Source organism: Danio rerio, chromosome 1 (assembly GCF_049306965.1).
Source record: "Danio rerio strain Tuebingen ecotype United States chromosome 1, GRCz12tu, whole genome shotgun sequence".
NCBI classification, from domain to species: domain Eukaryota; kingdom Metazoa; phylum Chordata; class Actinopteri; order Cypriniformes; family Danionidae; genus Danio; species Danio rerio.
This window is the reverse complement of record NC_133176.1, coordinates 13,079,417-13,098,498: the sequence shown is the minus strand read 5'-3', so window position 1 is coordinate 13,098,498 and position 19,082 is coordinate 13,079,417. Positions and strand designations below refer to the sequence as shown.

At 34.4% G+C, this 19,082-nt stretch overlaps 2 protein-coding genes across 4 annotated transcripts in view; one reads left to right on the top strand and one right to left on the bottom strand.

The window, feature by feature from the left end:
* The first annotated feature begins 42 nt into the window (after positions 1 to 42).
* On the top strand, positions 43 to 18,721 carry brat1 (BRCA1-associated ATM activator 1). 3 transcript variants are annotated; one of them, XM_073949032.1, is made up of 14 exons: positions 43 to 137; positions 249 to 409; positions 1,744 to 1,898; positions 2,243 to 2,390; positions 3,748 to 4,254; positions 4,601 to 6,421; positions 6,551 to 6,627; positions 6,706 to 6,812; positions 7,484 to 7,664; positions 9,312 to 9,385; positions 9,499 to 9,583; positions 14,188 to 14,286; positions 14,388 to 14,557; positions 17,924 to 18,721. In XM_073949032.1, exons 6-14 carry the CDS (start codon positions 6,354 to 6,356, stop codon positions 18,656 to 18,658), a joined length of 1,596 nt encoding a protein of 531 aa, XP_073805133.1. In that variant the 5' UTR covers positions 43 to 137; positions 249 to 409; positions 1,744 to 1,898; positions 2,243 to 2,390; positions 3,748 to 4,254; positions 4,601 to 6,353; the 3' UTR covers positions 18,659 to 18,721. The 3 variants fall into 3 exon arrangements, with proteins under 3 accessions (XP_073805133.1, XP_021331514.1, NP_001035395.1); XM_021475839.2 differs by having other exon boundaries at positions 66 to 137; positions 3,748 to 4,141; positions 6,302 to 6,421; NM_001040305.1 differs by having other exon boundaries at positions 102 to 137; positions 3,748 to 4,141; positions 6,302 to 6,421; positions 6,709 to 6,812.
* The window catches only part of LOC797518 (guanine nucleotide-binding protein subunit alpha-12), a 61,767-nt gene continuing 60,192 nt past the window's right edge, over positions 17,508 to 19,082 (bottom strand). The window contains exon 5 of the mRNA XM_068221006.2: positions 17,508 to 18,965. The gene's annotated coding sequence lies outside the window, so the exon portion shown is untranslated. The remainder of the gene's footprint in view (positions 18,966 to 19,082) is intronic.

The following is a 19,082-nucleotide window of genomic DNA, read 5'->3' as shown; positions in this document are numbered from 1 at the left end:
GCATGCACAGCATCAAAGCGTCAACGCTCAGCTTGTCGTTTCGTTTGTCCTTTCCAGCTCGCCGTACGGAGCGAAAATAATACAGTACGAGGAGGCAACATTGATAACAGACTGTTGTAAATGTGACGAGAGAAAAGGTATTTTATTATACTCACTGTGTTGTTCTAGTCGCGTTTGAGTGTGTTGACAAACGTTTGAATAATTTCTCCATATTTGGTTACGCCATGTTTTGTTGTTGTCACTTTCAGTTCAATGTGCAGGTGATTCAGGGACTTGTATTTGATGGACGGTGACTGCTCGTCGTTGCTGCCAGCGGTCTGCCTCGTTCTGGCCGACCCGAAGCAGACTCCACCGGATGACACCTCTCTTGAGAAACTGTTGGACTGGTTCAAAGATCTGCACAGCCAAAGTCAGTAACCTGAAACAAACTGATACGGCTAACGTTAGTTGAGAAGTTTTGGTTGAGTGCTGAGATGACAGTGTCTGTGTTTGAGGGAAATACAACTATTCTCATATGTTGTATTTGCAAAAGCGTTTTTTCTTCCTAGCAGCCTAATTCGTTGTGGTTTTCAACAAAGTGCTGGAAATAGATATTGTTATGAAGGCATCAAGACACTTCCTGTCTCTTGAAATGCCTTCATCAGTCAGATATAGGCAGTATAGATGTAGCATTCAACACCCCTCAATCCTGTGCCTTCCATTCCTGACAGTTGATATATATTTATTCATTCATTCATTTTCTTTTCGGCTTAGTCCCTTTAATAATCTGGCATCGCCACCGCGGAATGAACCACCAACTTATCCAGCATTACACAGCGGATGCCCTTCCAGCTGCAAAACATCAATTGGAAATCCCTACACACTCGTTCGCACATACACTATGGACAATTTAGCTTACCCAATTCACCTATACCGCATTTCTTAGACTTGTGGGGGAAACCGGAGCACCCGGAGGAAACCCACGCGATCATGGGGAGAACATGCAAACTCCACACAGAAATGCCATCTGACCTGGACGAGGCTTAAACCAGTGACCTTCTTGCTGTGGGGTGACAGCACTACCCACTGCACCACCACGTTGCCCAGTTATATATATATCGTTTCAGTGTTGATATCACAAAGTGTGAGTCTGCAATAGTCACATGGCAGGATGTGCAATGTTGAGTTGGGAGTACAGTTCAAAATATATGATTTGTGGGGACATCACAAATTTTAACCCTAAAATAGATTAAAAGATTTTCACTTGATTTAAGTAAACCTAAACCAAGCTGTTATAAAGGTATATAAACCTACATTTTTAAAAATGATTTATACAAGGAAGACTATACACTAATACATGTTATTTTGTATATTATTATTATTATTATGACGATCATCAGATTTCTGTACCTCAATACTGTTGGATTCTATAAAAAAACATAAAAGTAATAGCCCAATCAATACAAAATCATGAATTAATTCCAAATTGAGCTATAAGTCATCTTATGACATTATAATCATATTGCAAAATATATCGCAGACAAACTGAATATCGCAATCTCAGTTTTTTTCCAATATCGTGCAGCCCTTATGTTTTACAGTATGTGTGTTTTTTACACACACACACACACACACACACACACACACCCACACACACACAATAATTACATATTTGCTTAGTTTTCTGTTCTTCAAAACTCTGTTTTTGAAGATACTCATGTCTGCTAGTAACTCTTTATTGTATTTTTGTGTTGTTGTTCTCAGGTAACGGGCAGGTACTTTTAGAGCATCAGCCGTGTCTCTTGGAGTTTATTTCCAGTGTTTGTGCATCTAAAGCCACAGATCCTGCCATCCTGTCTTTCACCCTCAAACTTACTGGACTTCTGGCTGCCAGCAAACAGGATTTTCACTTGCTTGAGGTGAGGCAGTTAGCCAAGATTGTGCCATTTGTCACAATATAAGTGGCAGATTGTATTACACCCATACAGAAGTCCCTCAAGGTTTTTCTTGAACTTGTACTGTAATGGGAGTTTTAATGCTAATTGAAATATATTCACAGAAACCAGCAGTAGAATAAAATGTTTTTGAAATTGATTTTATATTATTATAAATAATACAATCCAGTGCTTACAAGTCTTGCTTAGGACACTTTATTAGGAATCACTGTTATGGCACTAACATCAAAACAACATCAAACAGTGCTGTGCTGTTGTCTGCAGATGTTTTACATTCAGATGTTTTTTGTCTTCTTTATGGAAATAAGGAGGGAGGTCATTTGGTGTGTGTGTTTGAGCGGGAAGCCTGGAGTGTGTGTGATCTCTGGGAGGATGCCTCCGTTCGCAGTGGCTGGATACAGGGACTGCTGAATATGCTGAAACACCAGCAAGCCCTAGACTTTATCTGTAGACAAGGTGAATACTGTCATCACTATAAAATGTGGGGGAAATATTGACAAGTAAATTAGATCTTGATTTTGATTTTTTTTATTTATTAAACTTGGACCTATCAGTTTGTTTTATAAATGAATAATCAGCTAGAATGCATTACATTAATCAAAAGTATCAGTAAGTATGTTTAATTGTAATAAATGCTGCTGTTTTGAGGTATCTATTCATCAGATAATCCTGAAAAAAAATTACAAAAATATTAACACCCAGAACTCTTTTAAGCATTGATAATAGTAGGTAATGTTTTTAGAACAGCAAATTAACATAGTAAAGATTTAAAAAGATTTTCAACGATGCTGAATATCCAGCTTTACTATCTCTGGAATAAATGCCATTGATAAATGCAAATAATGGGAAAATATATTGGTTATACAATATCTAAGTATGACACTTTATAATGTGTTTCTGATCAAATAAATGAGTAGCACTTTACAATAAGGTTGGATTCATTAATTTGAGGTAATGTATTCATTAACAGGAAAGAACAATAAACAATACATTTATAGTATTTATTCATCATTGCTATTTTTAGTTAATGGAAAAACACGAAGGTTAACCTGCAGTGCATTAACTAATGCTAACAAGTATGAATATGGATTTTAATAATGCATTAGTAAATGTTGAACTATGATTAAATGCTGTAAAGTATTGTTCATTATTGGTTCATGTGAGTAAATACATTTAATATTACCGTTTGAGTGTCCACCAATACATGTAGTGTCAGTGAGCATAAAAGAATCTCTTTCTTGAAAAATAATCTATATTATTTAAAGCAAGAGTATTTTCAACAAGTAGGATTTACATCATTTGCTATAGATAGGGCCAGACAGAATCTGTGTACATTTAGCTACTTCTATATATTTGTAAAAAGATATCTGCAGATTTACGTGGAATGATTTTTGGAGTATCATAACTAAAAACATAATATATAAAAATAAAATAAAAAATAATACCTTTTTCTTTTTATTTAATGTTTACGATGCAAATCCAACTCCATCCACTTAATTGGTAGACAAAGCAAGTCTATTATATTATATATCTACTAAAAGACAGAAATATTAATTTACAAACTGTATTGTACGGTAAATAAATCATGAACATTTTCATATTTGTCAATAATATTACTGAAATTAATAATAAAAAAACTAAATAAATAGATTAACACACATCTACAAATAAGTCAATAAATAGACTCAAAAGGCTAAAAGTCTGTGGATTTCTGCGCATGCAAATTTTATTTGGGCCTAGCTGTAAGTTACCAACATTCTTGGAAAAAAAATACTATCCATTTAAGACTTACTGTATTCTATTTTACCTACAGGACTCATCAAAGTGATCCTTCAGCTGCAGAACGACAGGAGTCTGTTTGTTGCCTGTTTAGCTAATCAGCTATTAGTGCAGATCCTAAAGCTCCTCACCCCATCAGACGTGACCAGCGGCAGTGATGCTGTGGTATCCAGTAAATCCTCTTCGAGTCTTGATTGGGTTTCAGTCTCCTCTGAGATTACGAATGCTGTGGTTGAGGCGTTGAGCTCAGAGAATCATCCGCAGGTCCTCCAGGGCGTGCAGCTGCTGTCACTGGTTCTCTCTCAGTGTGAAGAGCCTATCAGAAGCTCTCTGTGGAAAGATGTGCTCCCACCTCTGGAAGTCCTAATCAACAGGGGCTCTGAACCACTGACTCAGCCCCTCATGACTGTTTTACGTGCTGCCGTGATGTGAGTCCATTAGAATACGTCTTATGTGCCTTGTAGAACCCAACCCTGTTTCTGAAGGCAAACCAGCAGTACATAATTTCAACCTCTTACTAATCAAACTACCTGAATTAACGGTCCCACTTTATATTAAGTGTCCTTAACTACTCTGCACTTACATGAAAAAAATAAATACAATGTACTTACTGTGTTCATAATGTATTTGAAAACACTTGTGGTGCTTTTGAGTTGGGATAGAGGTTGAGTTATGGACAGGTTTGGTAGTGTGGGTAGGTTTAAGGGTGGGTTAAGGTGTAAGGGATGGTCAACAGTGTATTTAAAAATGTAATTACAAAAGTTAATTACAGATGTATTTACATACCTGTGTTTAATCAAGCATAAGTACACAGTAAATACATGTATTTACACAATAAGTACATTGTAACAAACTATTAATTCCTATGTAAGTACATATTAGTAAAGGCCACTTAATATAAAATGGGACCAAATTAACTAATCAGATCATTAGAAGAGACTCCAAAACCTGTAATGAATGGATCAGACAAATAGACATCCAAATATGTACTGTTGGTGTGCCTCGAGGAAGACTTGTATATCTGTTCAACTGAGGTGAAGTATCTAATATTTATTGATGCATTGTATTAATATGCCAGTCCAAATTTGGAAAAATTAAAAATTATATTCTTAATGTTTCTAAAAATGTTTTGGATGCTCACAGAGACTGTGTTTATTTGAACGATATCTAAAAGAACAGTGTAAATTGCTTTAATTTCCTGCAGTTTAAAAGAACTTTTCTTTATTATTTATTATGTATATAATATTTAAATGATTCTGATGATGGCAAAGATGAATTTCCAGTTGTGCTAGTTAGGATTTTGTGGAAACCGACACTTATTTTCAATTAATAAATGAATTAATAAAAGAAACACATCACATTGCTGAATACAATAAGAACCATTATTGAACATTGATAAAAAATTAAAATAAACAAGCTCCAATTCAGTATATTAGATTAGCCACTAAAGATCATGTGACACTAATAAGTGGAGTAATGATGCTGTAAATAAATGGTAATAAAGTTTTGTCCTCTTTTATAAAAAACAATATAAAAAAATAGACATTTATTTAAACTTGAATAATGACTGATTTTCCATGAAATTTTTGATTTTCTTCAGCCTTGGTAGGCAAAAAAAATATTTCTTACAAATATTAATTTTATAATATTTCATACTCTGTATTTATTTTGATTGTGAAAATATCGTAAACTTCGATCAATATACATACAATTAGAATTTTTGTAAGAGTGTATTTATTGTAGGCCTGGGTGATTTGGCCTAAAATCAAAAGCTCATCTAATTTAAAATTAATTAAACCATTATTTTATTTATTTATTTATTTTTTTGCCCTTATAGTTCACTAACAGGTTTTGTACAGTAAATATACTCGCATATTACAAGTGAGATATTTTTGAATGAAGGATGCATTGCTTGATTTTTTTAATAATTGAATGAAACACACACTATCTTCTATCTATAATTATTTATTGAACATCAACGTTGATCAATTAAAACACACATTGTCTAAAATAAAGTCACGTTTTTATTTAAAAAAAATGAAAATAAAAAGCTTGCACTTTTGGAAACAAAATAAATTACTTTCAATGTTTTTTCATATTAAAAGCAGAAAATAAGCTGCATCTCTTCTAAATAAAATAACTCTTGTGTATTCTGTAAATAATATTTTAAATAGTGCATTTCTTGCATTTTCTGTAAACAAATATTTTAATGTAAATAATATTTTTAATGTAATGGAAAATATGCCATCTCACCGCAGCTTCCAATCATCGTCAGTGTAGTGCAAAGTAAGGCTCAAAAATGGTGTCCATCATCCTACTTGACCAAAGATGAGATGTGGCTGCAAAACGTGGCTAACAGAGCAGGGTCTTGTGACTCCACATGCTGTTGAAGAAGTAACTGAAAAAATTGACCTCGAAAAATTAGATTGATTATAAGTTCTGAATGTCAATTTCAGTTTTCAATTTTTTTGCATTATTTGACCATTATTACATTTGTATATTATCTTTTATTGTTACATAACATTATTTTTGTGCTTATATATTCCCTTGTTGTGGTAGTTCTGCGAATTGTTTTTAATCTGTTACAGGACTCCTCTGCTTGGCCAATCAGAGTATAAAGTGGAAGAATTTTTGGAAGTCATGCTGGGTACTGGAAACAGAAAGGAGGGCATTCTTTGCGCAACACTAATCGTAAAGCTGGAGAAATGGTAACTATAGTAGACTTACACAATACAGTACATAATGCAGCAACATACATGCATTAGTACAAGCAGTCTGTTATATATTATGTTATAAACTTAAATCTGTTTTGATTTCCCTTTCTTTTAACCTTTTAGTCCTAAAGTTTTAAAGAGGAAGGCCATGGATATTATCTTACTTCCCTTGCAGTGTGTGTCAACACAGTCTCAAGATGGTATCATGCATTCATAGAACTGTATGTTTTATATCATTAAAACCATGCAGTTGTATAATACAGTTTTAATGTCTCCAGCAGAAAAGGAGGTGGATTTAGTCCTGAAGGAACCGCTATCCCAGAAAGCCTTGTGTATTTCTCTCCTCGTGCAGAGTTTATCAAGTCTAGCTGAGCTGGCACACAAAGTAAGTAGACTTCTGCTTCAGACCAAGATTATTTTTGAAATGTTATTATTATAACTGAAAAAACTAAAAAAAAAAAAAAAAAAAAAAAAAAAAAAAAATATATATATATATATATATATATATATATATATATATATATATATATATATATATAAATATATATAAATATAAAGAAAGAAACAAAGTCTAGCTTGCATCTTCCAAATATGTGAACTAGACATGTTTAATAATAAATTAACTTTAATTGGATTGGTTCGTTTGTCTGAAGTTTAATTTTTTTTATTGAAACCTTTTAAGTATCATTTGCATTGTTCAGTTTTAGGTTTTATTAAATCAAAGTCACGTTTCATTGTCAATCTTGCAACATGTACTGATATACATTGAACTGAAATTACATTAAGATCCTGGATGCATAAAAATAACTAAAACACTACAAGAGGAATGTAAATATACAATAAATAAAAATAATTGTACTTTAGAGGTTTGCACAGGAAATTACTGAAATATATAGCAAATATAAAAATACTCTTTGCAATAAAAGCCAAATTCAAAATTACAGTAAGCCTACTTCTGACCATGTTTATTAGCTAATAACTCTTTAACTCTATGTAAAATGTGTTAAGTACAGTGAAATGTGTATAGCATAATGAATTTGTGTCCTTTTTTGTTAGGAATACTTTGAAGGCGTTTGCATTCCCTCTGTCACCAGCCGTGTGGTGCAGCTTTTGAGGGTTTGCTCTGGCCATTGCACCTCCTCTCTGCTTCATGTGAGTGCCTGCACTCACCTGATTGGCTCCTGCAAGATACAGAGGTGTGGTCTGGATACATTAGGTGCTCTCAGCGTGTATGAAGGTAAAGACTCCTTAGATAGACAGAATTTAAGTTTTCCCTTAATGAATAAAGCATTATGATTATTCTAAAAGCTCAAAAGACGTATTCTCAATGTACAAATCATGCAATGTTTATGCTTCAATACACTATTGTTAAAGATTTCAGGGTCAAAAGGTATAATTAAAAATGTTTTAAATAGTTTTTAAATAAAAAAATATATATAAAAACTGGAACTATAATAATTAAGAATTATTGCAATTTAATACATCTGTTTTTTATTTTTAAATTATTTAAATTGATGTTTTGTTCTCCAGCAACATTAAATATTATTATTTGTGATTATTATTTGTTATGCTGCTCAAAATTCTTGGGAAAACCATGATACATTTTTCAGGATTCTTTAATTAATAGTAAGTTCAAAATAACAGCATTTATATATAATAGAGGAACAATAAGACATATTTTAGTTTATACTCATGGTTTCATACGGTCATGGAAAACCTGGAAAGTCATGGAATTTAAAAATGGCATTTTTCAGGCCTGGAAAAGTTTTGGAAAAAAAAAAAGCCCACGGAATTTTGGAAAAGTCATGGAAATTAGTTTAACAAACATCTGTATACTTGAATATAGCTGTCTGTACCATACCTGCCAACACTCCCGTTTTCCCCGGAGTCCCCTGTATTTTAGACCCATCTCTCATTTTGTTATTTCTCCTGGAAAACTCTCCAAATTTCAACACCCTCCCCACCCCAAAGGTTCTTAGCATTTTGGTACAGTCTATAACACCCTTGGATCGTCGACTTTGGTATAATATCTGATCGCAGCTGCTGCCCGAAACCCGGTGCATAGTACAGTCACCTAGACACCCCCACCCCCACCATGGTCTCACTGATTTTCAGAGACAAATGTTGGCAGGTATGGCCTGTACTTCTTTTTTGACCTTGGTCTCACACTATAAATGCTGTGTAAGCATTATCTAAATAAAGTGTACATAGATATAAAAATAAATCCAAACTAAAAAGATTGTTACATGTTTTATGATATGATGTAATAAATTTGAACCATTACATTTTGAAACATTAGGTCATAAAAAATGTATTTAAAATTGCTGGAAAAGTCATGCAATTTAAACCACACTGAACTGAATTAAGCTGAACTTTAACTCTGAAAGCTGGTCTGACACGGTTTCAATTTACTAGCTTTATTTTAAGCTGCTTTGGCGTTTTGAAATGAAGATGAATTGAATATATACAGTATATTTTATAGTGATAATGTTTTGTTACAGTGATACTTTAATGCATCGTCACATTTTTTTAAAGATAAACATTACTAAACAGTACATTTAAACATTAAAAAGCATTGTATGTATGTATATATATATATATATATATATATATATATATATATATATATATATATATATATATATATATATATATATATATATATTAGTTTATCTACAGCCTGGCTGAGACTAAATTATATATTTACAGTTACATAAGGGATGTGGTACTGGTATGCTAGCAGAACTATCAGTTTAATTGGACTTTGACTGTTAATTATGAAAAGAGTCGATAGATTTATTACAGCCCTAGTTTTGGCATCACTAACCTTGGAAATGAAGGATGTTGAATGGCTCCAATAACTGACTAATCTCTCTACAAATAGATAATTTGGACTTAAGAAAAGACATATTTGGTGTTTTGTTGGATTATCTAAAGAGTCCAGATTCACACGCCACAGTAAGTATAAACATCCATATGTGTTCCAAATATCATTTGCTTTAGATTTTTGATTTTAGATCTGATCTCATGTTGAAAATGCATTTGTATTTAAAAAATTCTGTGATTTTTAGGTTTTAAAGAAAACATTTCAGGCAGTTTTGAGGTGGATTGGTGTGTGTGCATCTTTCCCTGATCTCCTGCAGTTTATCAGCAATGGTAAGAGCACTTCAGCCTCATTGGTTTGGTCTCATCCAAACCTCCATGCATGCCTAACAAGTGGACCGAGACATTTGAGTCTTGGTCCACTTCCATATGAACTCTGGTTTGGTTTGACTGAAATACAGCATAAACAAAACACGGATTAAAGCCATCTAAACAAACCAAAACAGTATGAAAGTAAATCAGTTGCGAAACTCGAGAGCTTGCAAATGTAAATGTGAGCACTTGTGATAATAATATTTGTATGTGTAGGTTGAAATGTACACTTACAGCTCTGATGTGAACAGCTGAAATCCTCGATTTGCACACACACACAACAATCCACACACTTGTGTTTTAAATTGGAAGTTGCAGATTAATAGTTGTGTATTTGTAAAATGTCATTCACAAATACAAAGTGACAGACACACGTGTGCACGGCAAATTTGACTGCATCTTCGCTCTACAACCACAGGTCGGCACTCACAACCTCTCAGATTCGTCAGTACAACTACAAATCTCCCGCGCTCTGACTTTTGCTACACATCTCCCGCGATCTCTGTAGCAGAACTCATCTGTGCACTCGCAGATGCAGAGGCGTGAGCAGCGCTGGGCAGGGGAGGGGCGGGGCTGGTGTAAAGCTGTTTGATTGGCTGATGCCTGACCAATGAACAATGCCAGCAGCCAACAGGACTGAGGTGCAAAATAATCATTTCCCACGATTATTTTATTATTTAGGGTTTATTTAAACTCTTTTCTGAAGAGATTCTTGTTAAAAATAATACATTCTGTGGAAATGTACATACCAGTAAAAGAGCAGCAAAGCCAGTTTATTGGCTAGAGCCAGCCAATGAGATGGGGCGTTTCTGTTTGTCAGGACACAGGGCAGCTCACGTTGTTGGAGGCCTCGAGCAATCAGAGGGTAAGTTATGATTTTTAATAATTATCTATATGTTCAATACTGTTAGCTAAGCTAAGGACTGTGCTGGGTGCTTCTCTTGTTTGTTTCTTATATAAGAAAACAGTTATGAGTTATCTAGGAGCTGCTTTCAATCATGTTATATGGTTCTAAAGATACGATTCAACCCACATGAAATAAGAAGTTGTAATAGTATTTATAGTAAATAATAGTACGTTTTTGAACCATACTAACTATAGTAAACTGTATTATACAGTATATATTGCAGTATCTACAACTTTGTTAATGAATGCAACAGCACACTGTAGTATTAACTAGCATGAACTTTAATAAATTGAAGTATACTTGTATGTATGTATGTATATATATATATATATATATATATATATATATATATATATATATATATATATATATAGCTTAAATTTGAAAAAATTGAAATATAGCTATCTGTTTAAAACTAAACATTCTAATGCCATTTATTATGCAAATATCAAGTTGAAACAAATCTGTTAAGAATACGTATTTATATGTAAAACCTAATACATTTTAAAGCAGTTTCATTTCTTTCTAATTTTTACATCTACATGCATTACATCTGATTTAGGTCCACAACTTGCATCCTTCAACATGATATGTGTGTTCAAAGGAAGAGCAACTAGGTGAGGGAGACAGTGTCCATCGCTCGGCTGAGGGTCCACTTTGAGCATCTCATCTGCAGGGTTAAGCAACATAAGCTGAACAGTCATCATCTCTCTCTATTACAGCGAGCATCAACCAGCTTTACACAATGGCTTGCTTTCTGACCATTAGTTAAGGCTTGAGCAAAGTATTAAAGAGGAGATAACATTTGATGGGTAATGATGAAGTTGGATTTACCACCTCCATCTCATTATGAACAAGGAAAAACCCTGAAATATTTCAATACAAGTAACTAGACATTTGCACTGCACTTATTTGGACTGTAAATTTTATTTGACAAATTACATTCCCTTACAGCACAGGTGTCAAACTCAGTTCCTGGAGGGCTGCAGCTTTGCAAAGTTTAGTTCTAACCCTAATTAAACACACCTGATCAAACTAATTGAGTCCTTCAGGTTTGTTTGAAACTTTCACTTAAGTGTGTTGAAGCAGGGTTGCAACTAAAAACGTGAAGGGTTACGGCCCTTCAGGAACTGAGTTTGACACCCCTGCCTTACAGTAAAGTGTAAAAATACTACATTAAACAATTATCAAAATAAAAGTTGTGTTTGTGGGTGAGTGTGTGTTTTGTTCAAATCTGTAGTCATCTTGGCAAGAAAAAAGAGAAAATAAAGTCGGCTTCCTCTTGAATGATCTGAATCATTTTGAAGTGTTTGTAGATGAGCTGGATCCTCATGTCATCTTTAGCATAAATAACATCCTATTCAAGCTATGCAGCTTCTCTGAGTTCCTCATCGACTTGAAACATGCTGATCTCTCCTGTCACTCCATCCTTACAGGAAACTGAGAAATAACCTATAGTTAGTAACGTTCATAATTAAAAAAGTGATATAAAGGACACACTGTACACAAACATGTAAATAGATAGATGGATAGATAGATATAATGCAGGTTATAATAACAAAAACCGGTATGATCTGTAAGAAACTGAAACGCCTAGTGTTATTTTTAATTGCTATTAATGTGTGTGTGTGTGTGTGTGTGTAAATATACTTCAATTTATTAAAGTTCATGCTAGTTAATACTACAGTGTGCTGTTGCATTCATTAACAAAGTTGTAGATACTGCAATATATACTGTATAATACAGTTTACTATAGTTAGTATGGTTCAAAAACGTACTATTATTTACTATAAATACTATTACAACTTCTTATTTCATGTGGGTTGAATCGTATCTTTAGAACCATATAACATGATTGAAAGCAGCTCCTAGATAACTCATAACTGTTTTCTTATATAAGAAACAAACAAGAGAAGCACCCAGCACAGTCCTTAGCTTAGCTAACAGTATTGAACATATAGATAATTATTAAAAATCATAACTTACCCTCTGATTGCTCGAGGCCTCCAACAACGTGAGCTGCCCTGTGTCCTGACAAACAGAAACGCCCCATCTCATTGGCTGGCTCTAGCCAATAAACTGGCTTTGCTGCTCTTTTACTGGTATGTACATTTCCACAGAATGTATTATTTTTAACAAGAATCTCTTCAGAAAAGAGTTTAAATAAACCCTAAATAATAAAATAATCGTGGGAAATGATTATTTTGCACCTCAGTCCTGTTGGCTGCTGGCATTGTTCATTGGTCAGGCATCAGCCAATCAAACAGCTTTACACCAGCCCCGCCCCTCCCCTGCCCAGCGCTGCTCACGCCTCTGCATCTGCGAGTGCACAGATGAGTTCTGCTACAGAGATCGCGGGAGATGTGTAGCAAAAGTCAGAGCGCGGGAGATTTGTAGTTGTACTGACGAATCTGAGAGGTTGTGAGTGCCGACCTGTGGTTGTAGAGCGAAGATGCAGTCAAATTTGCCGTGCACACGTGTGTCTGTCACTTTGTATTTGTGAATGACATTTTACAAATACACAACTATTAATCTGCAACTTCCAATTTAAAACACAAGTGTGTGGATTGTTGTGTGTGTGTGCAAATCGAGGATTTCAGCTGTTCACATCAGAGCTGTAAGTGTACATTTCAACCTACACATACAAATATTATTATCACAAGTGCTCACATTTACATTTGCAAGCTCTCGAGTTTCGCAACTGATTTACCTTCATAAAACAGGACCCAACTAGATGAGGACAGGACCCAACCATATAAAAGCACAGAATTCCCATGTTTATTTTTCATATTACGGTTTATTACAGGTGTCCTTGTAGCAGATCTTTGTTTGTCTGTGTGACGGGGGAATTTCGGGTGCTATTTTGTCTTCTTTACACATTTGAACAGATCTTTTTAAATTCTTAACTTATAAAAATACCATTATAAGGACAGCAGTATGTACATACAACAAGTGTGTTTAGCCCTGCATTGTTTTGGATGCCTGGTAAGTTCTGTAACAAAACTTTTATTACACATCCAGCATGTGATTTTTGTATTGTGTCTTGAGATTTCAGTCAGCGTGAATGCAAAGTGAACGAGGAAAACATGTATCAATTTATTGTTTGGTTTTAAAAGCACCGCATGATATATAGCAATATATATGTATATATATATATATATATATATATATATATATATATATATATATATATATATATATATGTTCTAATGTTTGTTGCTTAAATAAACAAACCTACAGATCCTAAACTACAAGTGTTAACACCTTGATTTGTAATTTAAAAGGATAGTTCAGCCAAGTGATTTCCACTGCAAAAAAATAAATGCTTAATAAATGATTTATAGTGTGTAGTTATTATGAAGTGTTACCGTTTATCTTACTTGCCCTACTGGCAGATTATTTTGCTTGCTTTAAAGAAAAACTTGCTTAATTTAAACTTAATATTTATGAAAATATGACAAGACTTTCTGCACGAATGCTTCCTGATTTAAGAGTTTTTAGATATTTGGACTAGAAACAGGATAAAGACTGTATGTAAGAAGAGATTTTATTGCAGTGCATTACTGAATGTCATTATTTATTCATGTGCAATAACATGTCTAGCTATTGTGAACACTTTCCTAGTATACGCTCATAAATTGAGCATGTGTGTCTGCAGACCTCTTTCCTGTTCTGGAGAAACGTATGTGTGATGTGCGGTGGGAAGTTCGAGATTCAACACTGGAGTTCATCACCCAGCTGACTGTGGCCCTCAGTGGTACAGTACCACAGACATAACCATCTCCTCACTTCATCTATTGCTGTACTGAAAATGTATGATTTTCACTGTTATTGGACTTTTGTGTGTTTTTTTTACAGATAACAGTGGTTTTGTTGAAGTTCTCTACACCAGTGGCCTGGTCTCCATTCTCCTGTCTTTACTGTCAGACACTGAAGGCTATGTCAGAGCGAGTGCCGTGACTGCTGTTGGAGAAGCAGTTACCTCTTCTGTCCAACAGATGGCGCTAGTCAGCAAGATCAACTTGCTGGTGAGACACATTTACTCAGTGCACATAATAGGTTTTTAAAATAGGATCTATTGACCTGATTCCTTCATCTACGAGTGGGTGCAGCCATTTGGAACCTTATTTGGTAGAGACCTCCATTCTCATTAACTTTTATTGATTTGTAGGTGTAAAAAAAATGATCGTTTTGCTGCTTTGTTGCAAATTTTGGTATTGCTATTTTAATTTTTATGCATTGTTGTAAACATAAATGTTTGTAAAAATGTTTATAGTTCCTAGTTTTACCATAGACATTTCCTAGTAATTTCCCCAAGGACAAATTGATCGAAAGCCCTGTCACACTTAAGGTTTCATTAGGTAATGTTAGCAAATGTGTTTACTAACATAAACTAATTATGAACAATACATGTATTGCATTTATGCATTTATTCTTCATAATACAACATTTACTTACACATTATTTACATTCATGCTCGCTAACATCAGTTAATGCATCGTGAGTTAGGATGAACTAATGTAAAATTGTGTTTTCATTAACTAACATGAACAAAACTGTAATAAATGTATTGTTGTTTGTTCATGTTAGTAAATGCAATAACTAACATTAACTAATACAATCTTATTGTAAAGTTATACTGGAAGAAAAAGCACACTTTACATTGCAAAATAAAATCGATAGGATTCTGCCTTTCTGGAAAAATTTGAAGACACTACCCGTTAACACTCTACGTAGAGTACACACTGACCCTTTAAACTCATATTTATTTTTAAAGCAGTTTATTGCAATCAATGCCATAAAGGATGTAAGAGAATAATAAAAAAAGACCAACTGTAGCAATATAGATGCATGTAGTATTTTAGGTTACATATTTGAGTTTAAGATCTTATAAATTAAATTGTGAAATGGATAACTACTTATAATGTTTACATTAGGTTAACTATTATGCGTTGTATGAAACAAAATCTGCCTTTGTGTAAACAACAAAACAAAAGAATTTCCATTCATTTTATAAAGTCCAAACCATATATTGTATTGCCCTCACCCCACCCACCCCTAAACCCAACCATCACAGGAGACTGTGTGCAGCTTTACTCTCTGATTAAACACATCCTGTAGGATTAATAAGCATTTTGAGAAATGAGGACGTCACCAATGTTCTCATATTTCACCTCCTTTTTGTAATACCTGTGTCATACATATGTCATTATACAGATTTGTGTCCTGATATGTCACAAAAACACACACGCACACACACACACACACACACACACACCAGATGGTGCAGTGACTCAACAGAAACATTTTCTGCTCTGCCAGTTATGGCAAAATTGTGAATTGAGGCAATGCTTATGCTCTCTCCAAACCTCTTGATTGTCATTCATTATTCAAAACTTTGAAATTATAGACCATCTGTCTAGAAGTTATTAAATAATAACTAAAACTTTAAGCATTTATTATAGCATAAACATTTATTGTAGCATATTTATTTAATATTGCTCAATCATTCAATGCAATGAGCATACATGTTTAACATAATATTTCGCTATCTAGGAATATATCATAGAATAAAGATAATATGCTTTTAAATTTTAAATCATTCATATTTATTCTCTTATTCTCAAAAATCTAATTATAAATTTGTAAGAGAGCATTACATGGGTACCTTTACTGCTCAAAAGTTTGCTCATTTATTAAAGTCATGGCTGATCCAAAAATTAAAATAAGCTGTTAATTTGTTCGGTCACACTTTACAATTAGGTTTCATTGGTTAGTGTATTTATGAACATGAACTAATTATGATCAATACTAGTATTTATTAATTGCAGTTTAACATTTACTATGGCATTATTAGCATCCATATTAATTCTTGTTAACATTAGTTGATGCACCATGAGATAACATGAACTAACAATGAACAACTGTGTTTTTACTGACTAACATTGACTAACATGAACAAACACTGTAATAAATGTGTTGTTCATTGTTTGTTTATGTTAGTAAATACATAACTTTACGTTAACATGTGACGCAAAATAATATATGAGAAATACAGTAGATTAACTCTAAAGGTGATGATACACAGGGCAACTTTTAGAGCAATGTTGCCCGGCAACATTTGGCATTGCTGCCGTCAGCAGGCAACCATATAAGATACCAAGATACCAAGCACTAATTATATTATAAGTTTTAACATTCTTGAACCGCCCTCACTAGAGTGGATGAATCTAAGAGTAGATGTCTATTAGTCAAAAAGAAAGCAAATCAATATAATGCCTAACTAATAATAATAAAGCTAATATGATGAACGCACAACAAGGAGGAACAAAACAGACACACTGAAAGTTTGATAAAACACTGCAAGACATTTTTTGCTGCTTGTTCAAACTGCTTATTAGAAATGAGTCAATACAGCACAATTCTTGAGACTTATTATTATTTGGGACAGCTTAATTGTTTTGTGTTCAATCCACTTAAATTTAATTGATTTGTGTTGGGTCAACATGAAGAAATTGTGTGGAATCCAGCATTATTTACAGTGTATACAAAGAAAGCAAAATCACTTACATTTAAAAAAACAATTACTTTTGCTGCTTGTTCAAAGTACTTATTTAAACTAAGTTGAAACAACACAATTCTTTGAGGCGCAGTATTTGATCGTCTTCAGAAACATTTTTTGTCCTGCTGGTTGAAAGTCTCTTCATGTTCCAATAGTAATGATTAAAGTAAATGATCTAAATCTGTTTATATGTATTTTTATAATCTGGGTAAGGCATGAAACTAAAAAATGTTCATCCAATTAAAATTTGTCGGGCCAATAATTCCTATAATTCTGTAGCCCAAACTGTCTGTCAGCAAATGTAAGCACTAAGCAAACACATTCTTGTTTAAATTTGTCAGACAGCTCCAAGCCAGTCACGTGATTCGCTACTAGCATTCTGATTGGAGGATTTAAGAAGACTGCCAACAACTGATCTAACAGATCCAGTTTTATTGCCCTTTCTCAATGGGAAAGCTGACAAGCAACTTTTCCAGGCAGCATTGCTCTGTATCGTCACCTTAGAACAGTAGTTCTCAGCCACGTTCCTGGTGGACCACCAGCTCTGCAAATGTTCCATGTCTTCTTTATCAAGCTTTATCACACCTTATTCAGATCATCAGCTCATTAGCAGAGACAGAAAGACCTGAAATGGCTGTGACAGACAAAGGAGACATCCAAATCATGCAGTGTTGGTGGTCCTCTAGGAATGTGGTTGAGAACCACTGCCTTAGAGGACACAAAACTCAAACATATTTGAATCAGAAATCCATGAAAAAAACAATACTGTAATGCCTGTAACTGTAATGTCGCCTACTGAATCTTCTGCTCTTTGCATGCCTTTGGACTTTAGGAGGAGGCTTTGGCACAGATGATGATCATTCTCTCTCAGGACACAGAGGGCTTTCCTCGTAGAGCCGTGGTCAAAACCTTTACATCATGGCTGAAAGGGTCAAACCCCATAACAGCCCTGGACTCTTCCCTGAGCTCGGTCCTGTCTCTCGGGGGCAACGATTTTGACTGGGAAGTGAAAATGCACACGCTGGAGCTCGCAGAAGCTTTGATGGAGAAGATGCTGACCTGCTGTCCGTATGCAGTGCAGAGCTTTTCTTCATCGGAAAGGACGCGTTTGACACAATCCTTGAGCAAACTGAAAGATCTCGGCCTGTTTGATGTGCTGCTCAATGGCTTGTTTGACTGCGACAGACCAGTGTGTGAGAAATCCTGCCAACTCCTGCTCAAACTCAAAAGACTTAATGCTGAAAAGGCTGATTTTGATCATGACGCTCTTGTTTTGAAAGCATGTGGGAACCGATGGGGGGATGAGGTGCAGAGTAGATTCCTCAACAAACAACAGGTCAAAGCATCTGAGCATGTGCTGATTGGAGGTGGCGAGGGAACAGAGAAAGATCTGCACTGCATCAAAGAGATTCCCCTGTCTGTGATATTGCAGATTCTGGATCTAGATGATATGCAGAGGATGCTGAAGTTGAGTAGTGATCATGTTGTGAATTCCCCCCGATCGCTGATGGAGGACATTCTTTCAGCGGCTCAGCAAAGCGAGGAAAATATTGTAGATTGCTATTGAGAAAAATTCTTCTAGCCTTGTACCTTTTAGTGTGGGAAGTTTAATAAAGACAGTATCAAGGTCCGTTTTGTTTTATTATTTTGTTTTGTGAGACTGGAAAGTCAGGTGGACGGTGTTTATGAAGAAGTTGTATGTAAAAGGTTTTCCAAAATTCTTTTGATATTTTGAAATGAATACTTCATTCATTCATTCATTTACTTTTCGGCTTAGTTCCTTTATTAATCAAGGGTCGGCACAGCAGAATGAACCGCCAACTTATCCAGGTTATGTTTTACACAGCGGATGCCCTTCTAGCCACAACGCATTACTGGGAAATGAAACAAATACTTTAATCATTTAATAATGTTCGCAAATATTTAAATATATTTATTTATGTGCGATTTAAACAGTTTCAGGAACCCAGTCAAATTAAAAAATATATAAA

What these genes read in the sequence shown, in the direction of transcription:
- brat1 (XM_021475839.2), top strand. Translation starts at nt 283, where the DNA reads ATGGACGGTGACTGCTCGTCGTTGCTGCCAGCGGTCTGCCTCGTTCTG. An exon ending in AGGATTTTCACTTGCTTGAG is followed by an intron (nt 1,899 to 2,242) that starts GTGAGGCAGTTA and finishes TATGGAAATAAG; the next exon opens with GAGGGAGGTCATTTGGTGTG. An exon ending in GTTTTACGTGCTGCCGTGAT is followed by an intron (nt 4,142 to 6,301) that starts GTGAGTCCATTA and finishes AATCTGTTACAG; the next exon opens with GACTCCTCTGCTTGGCCAAT.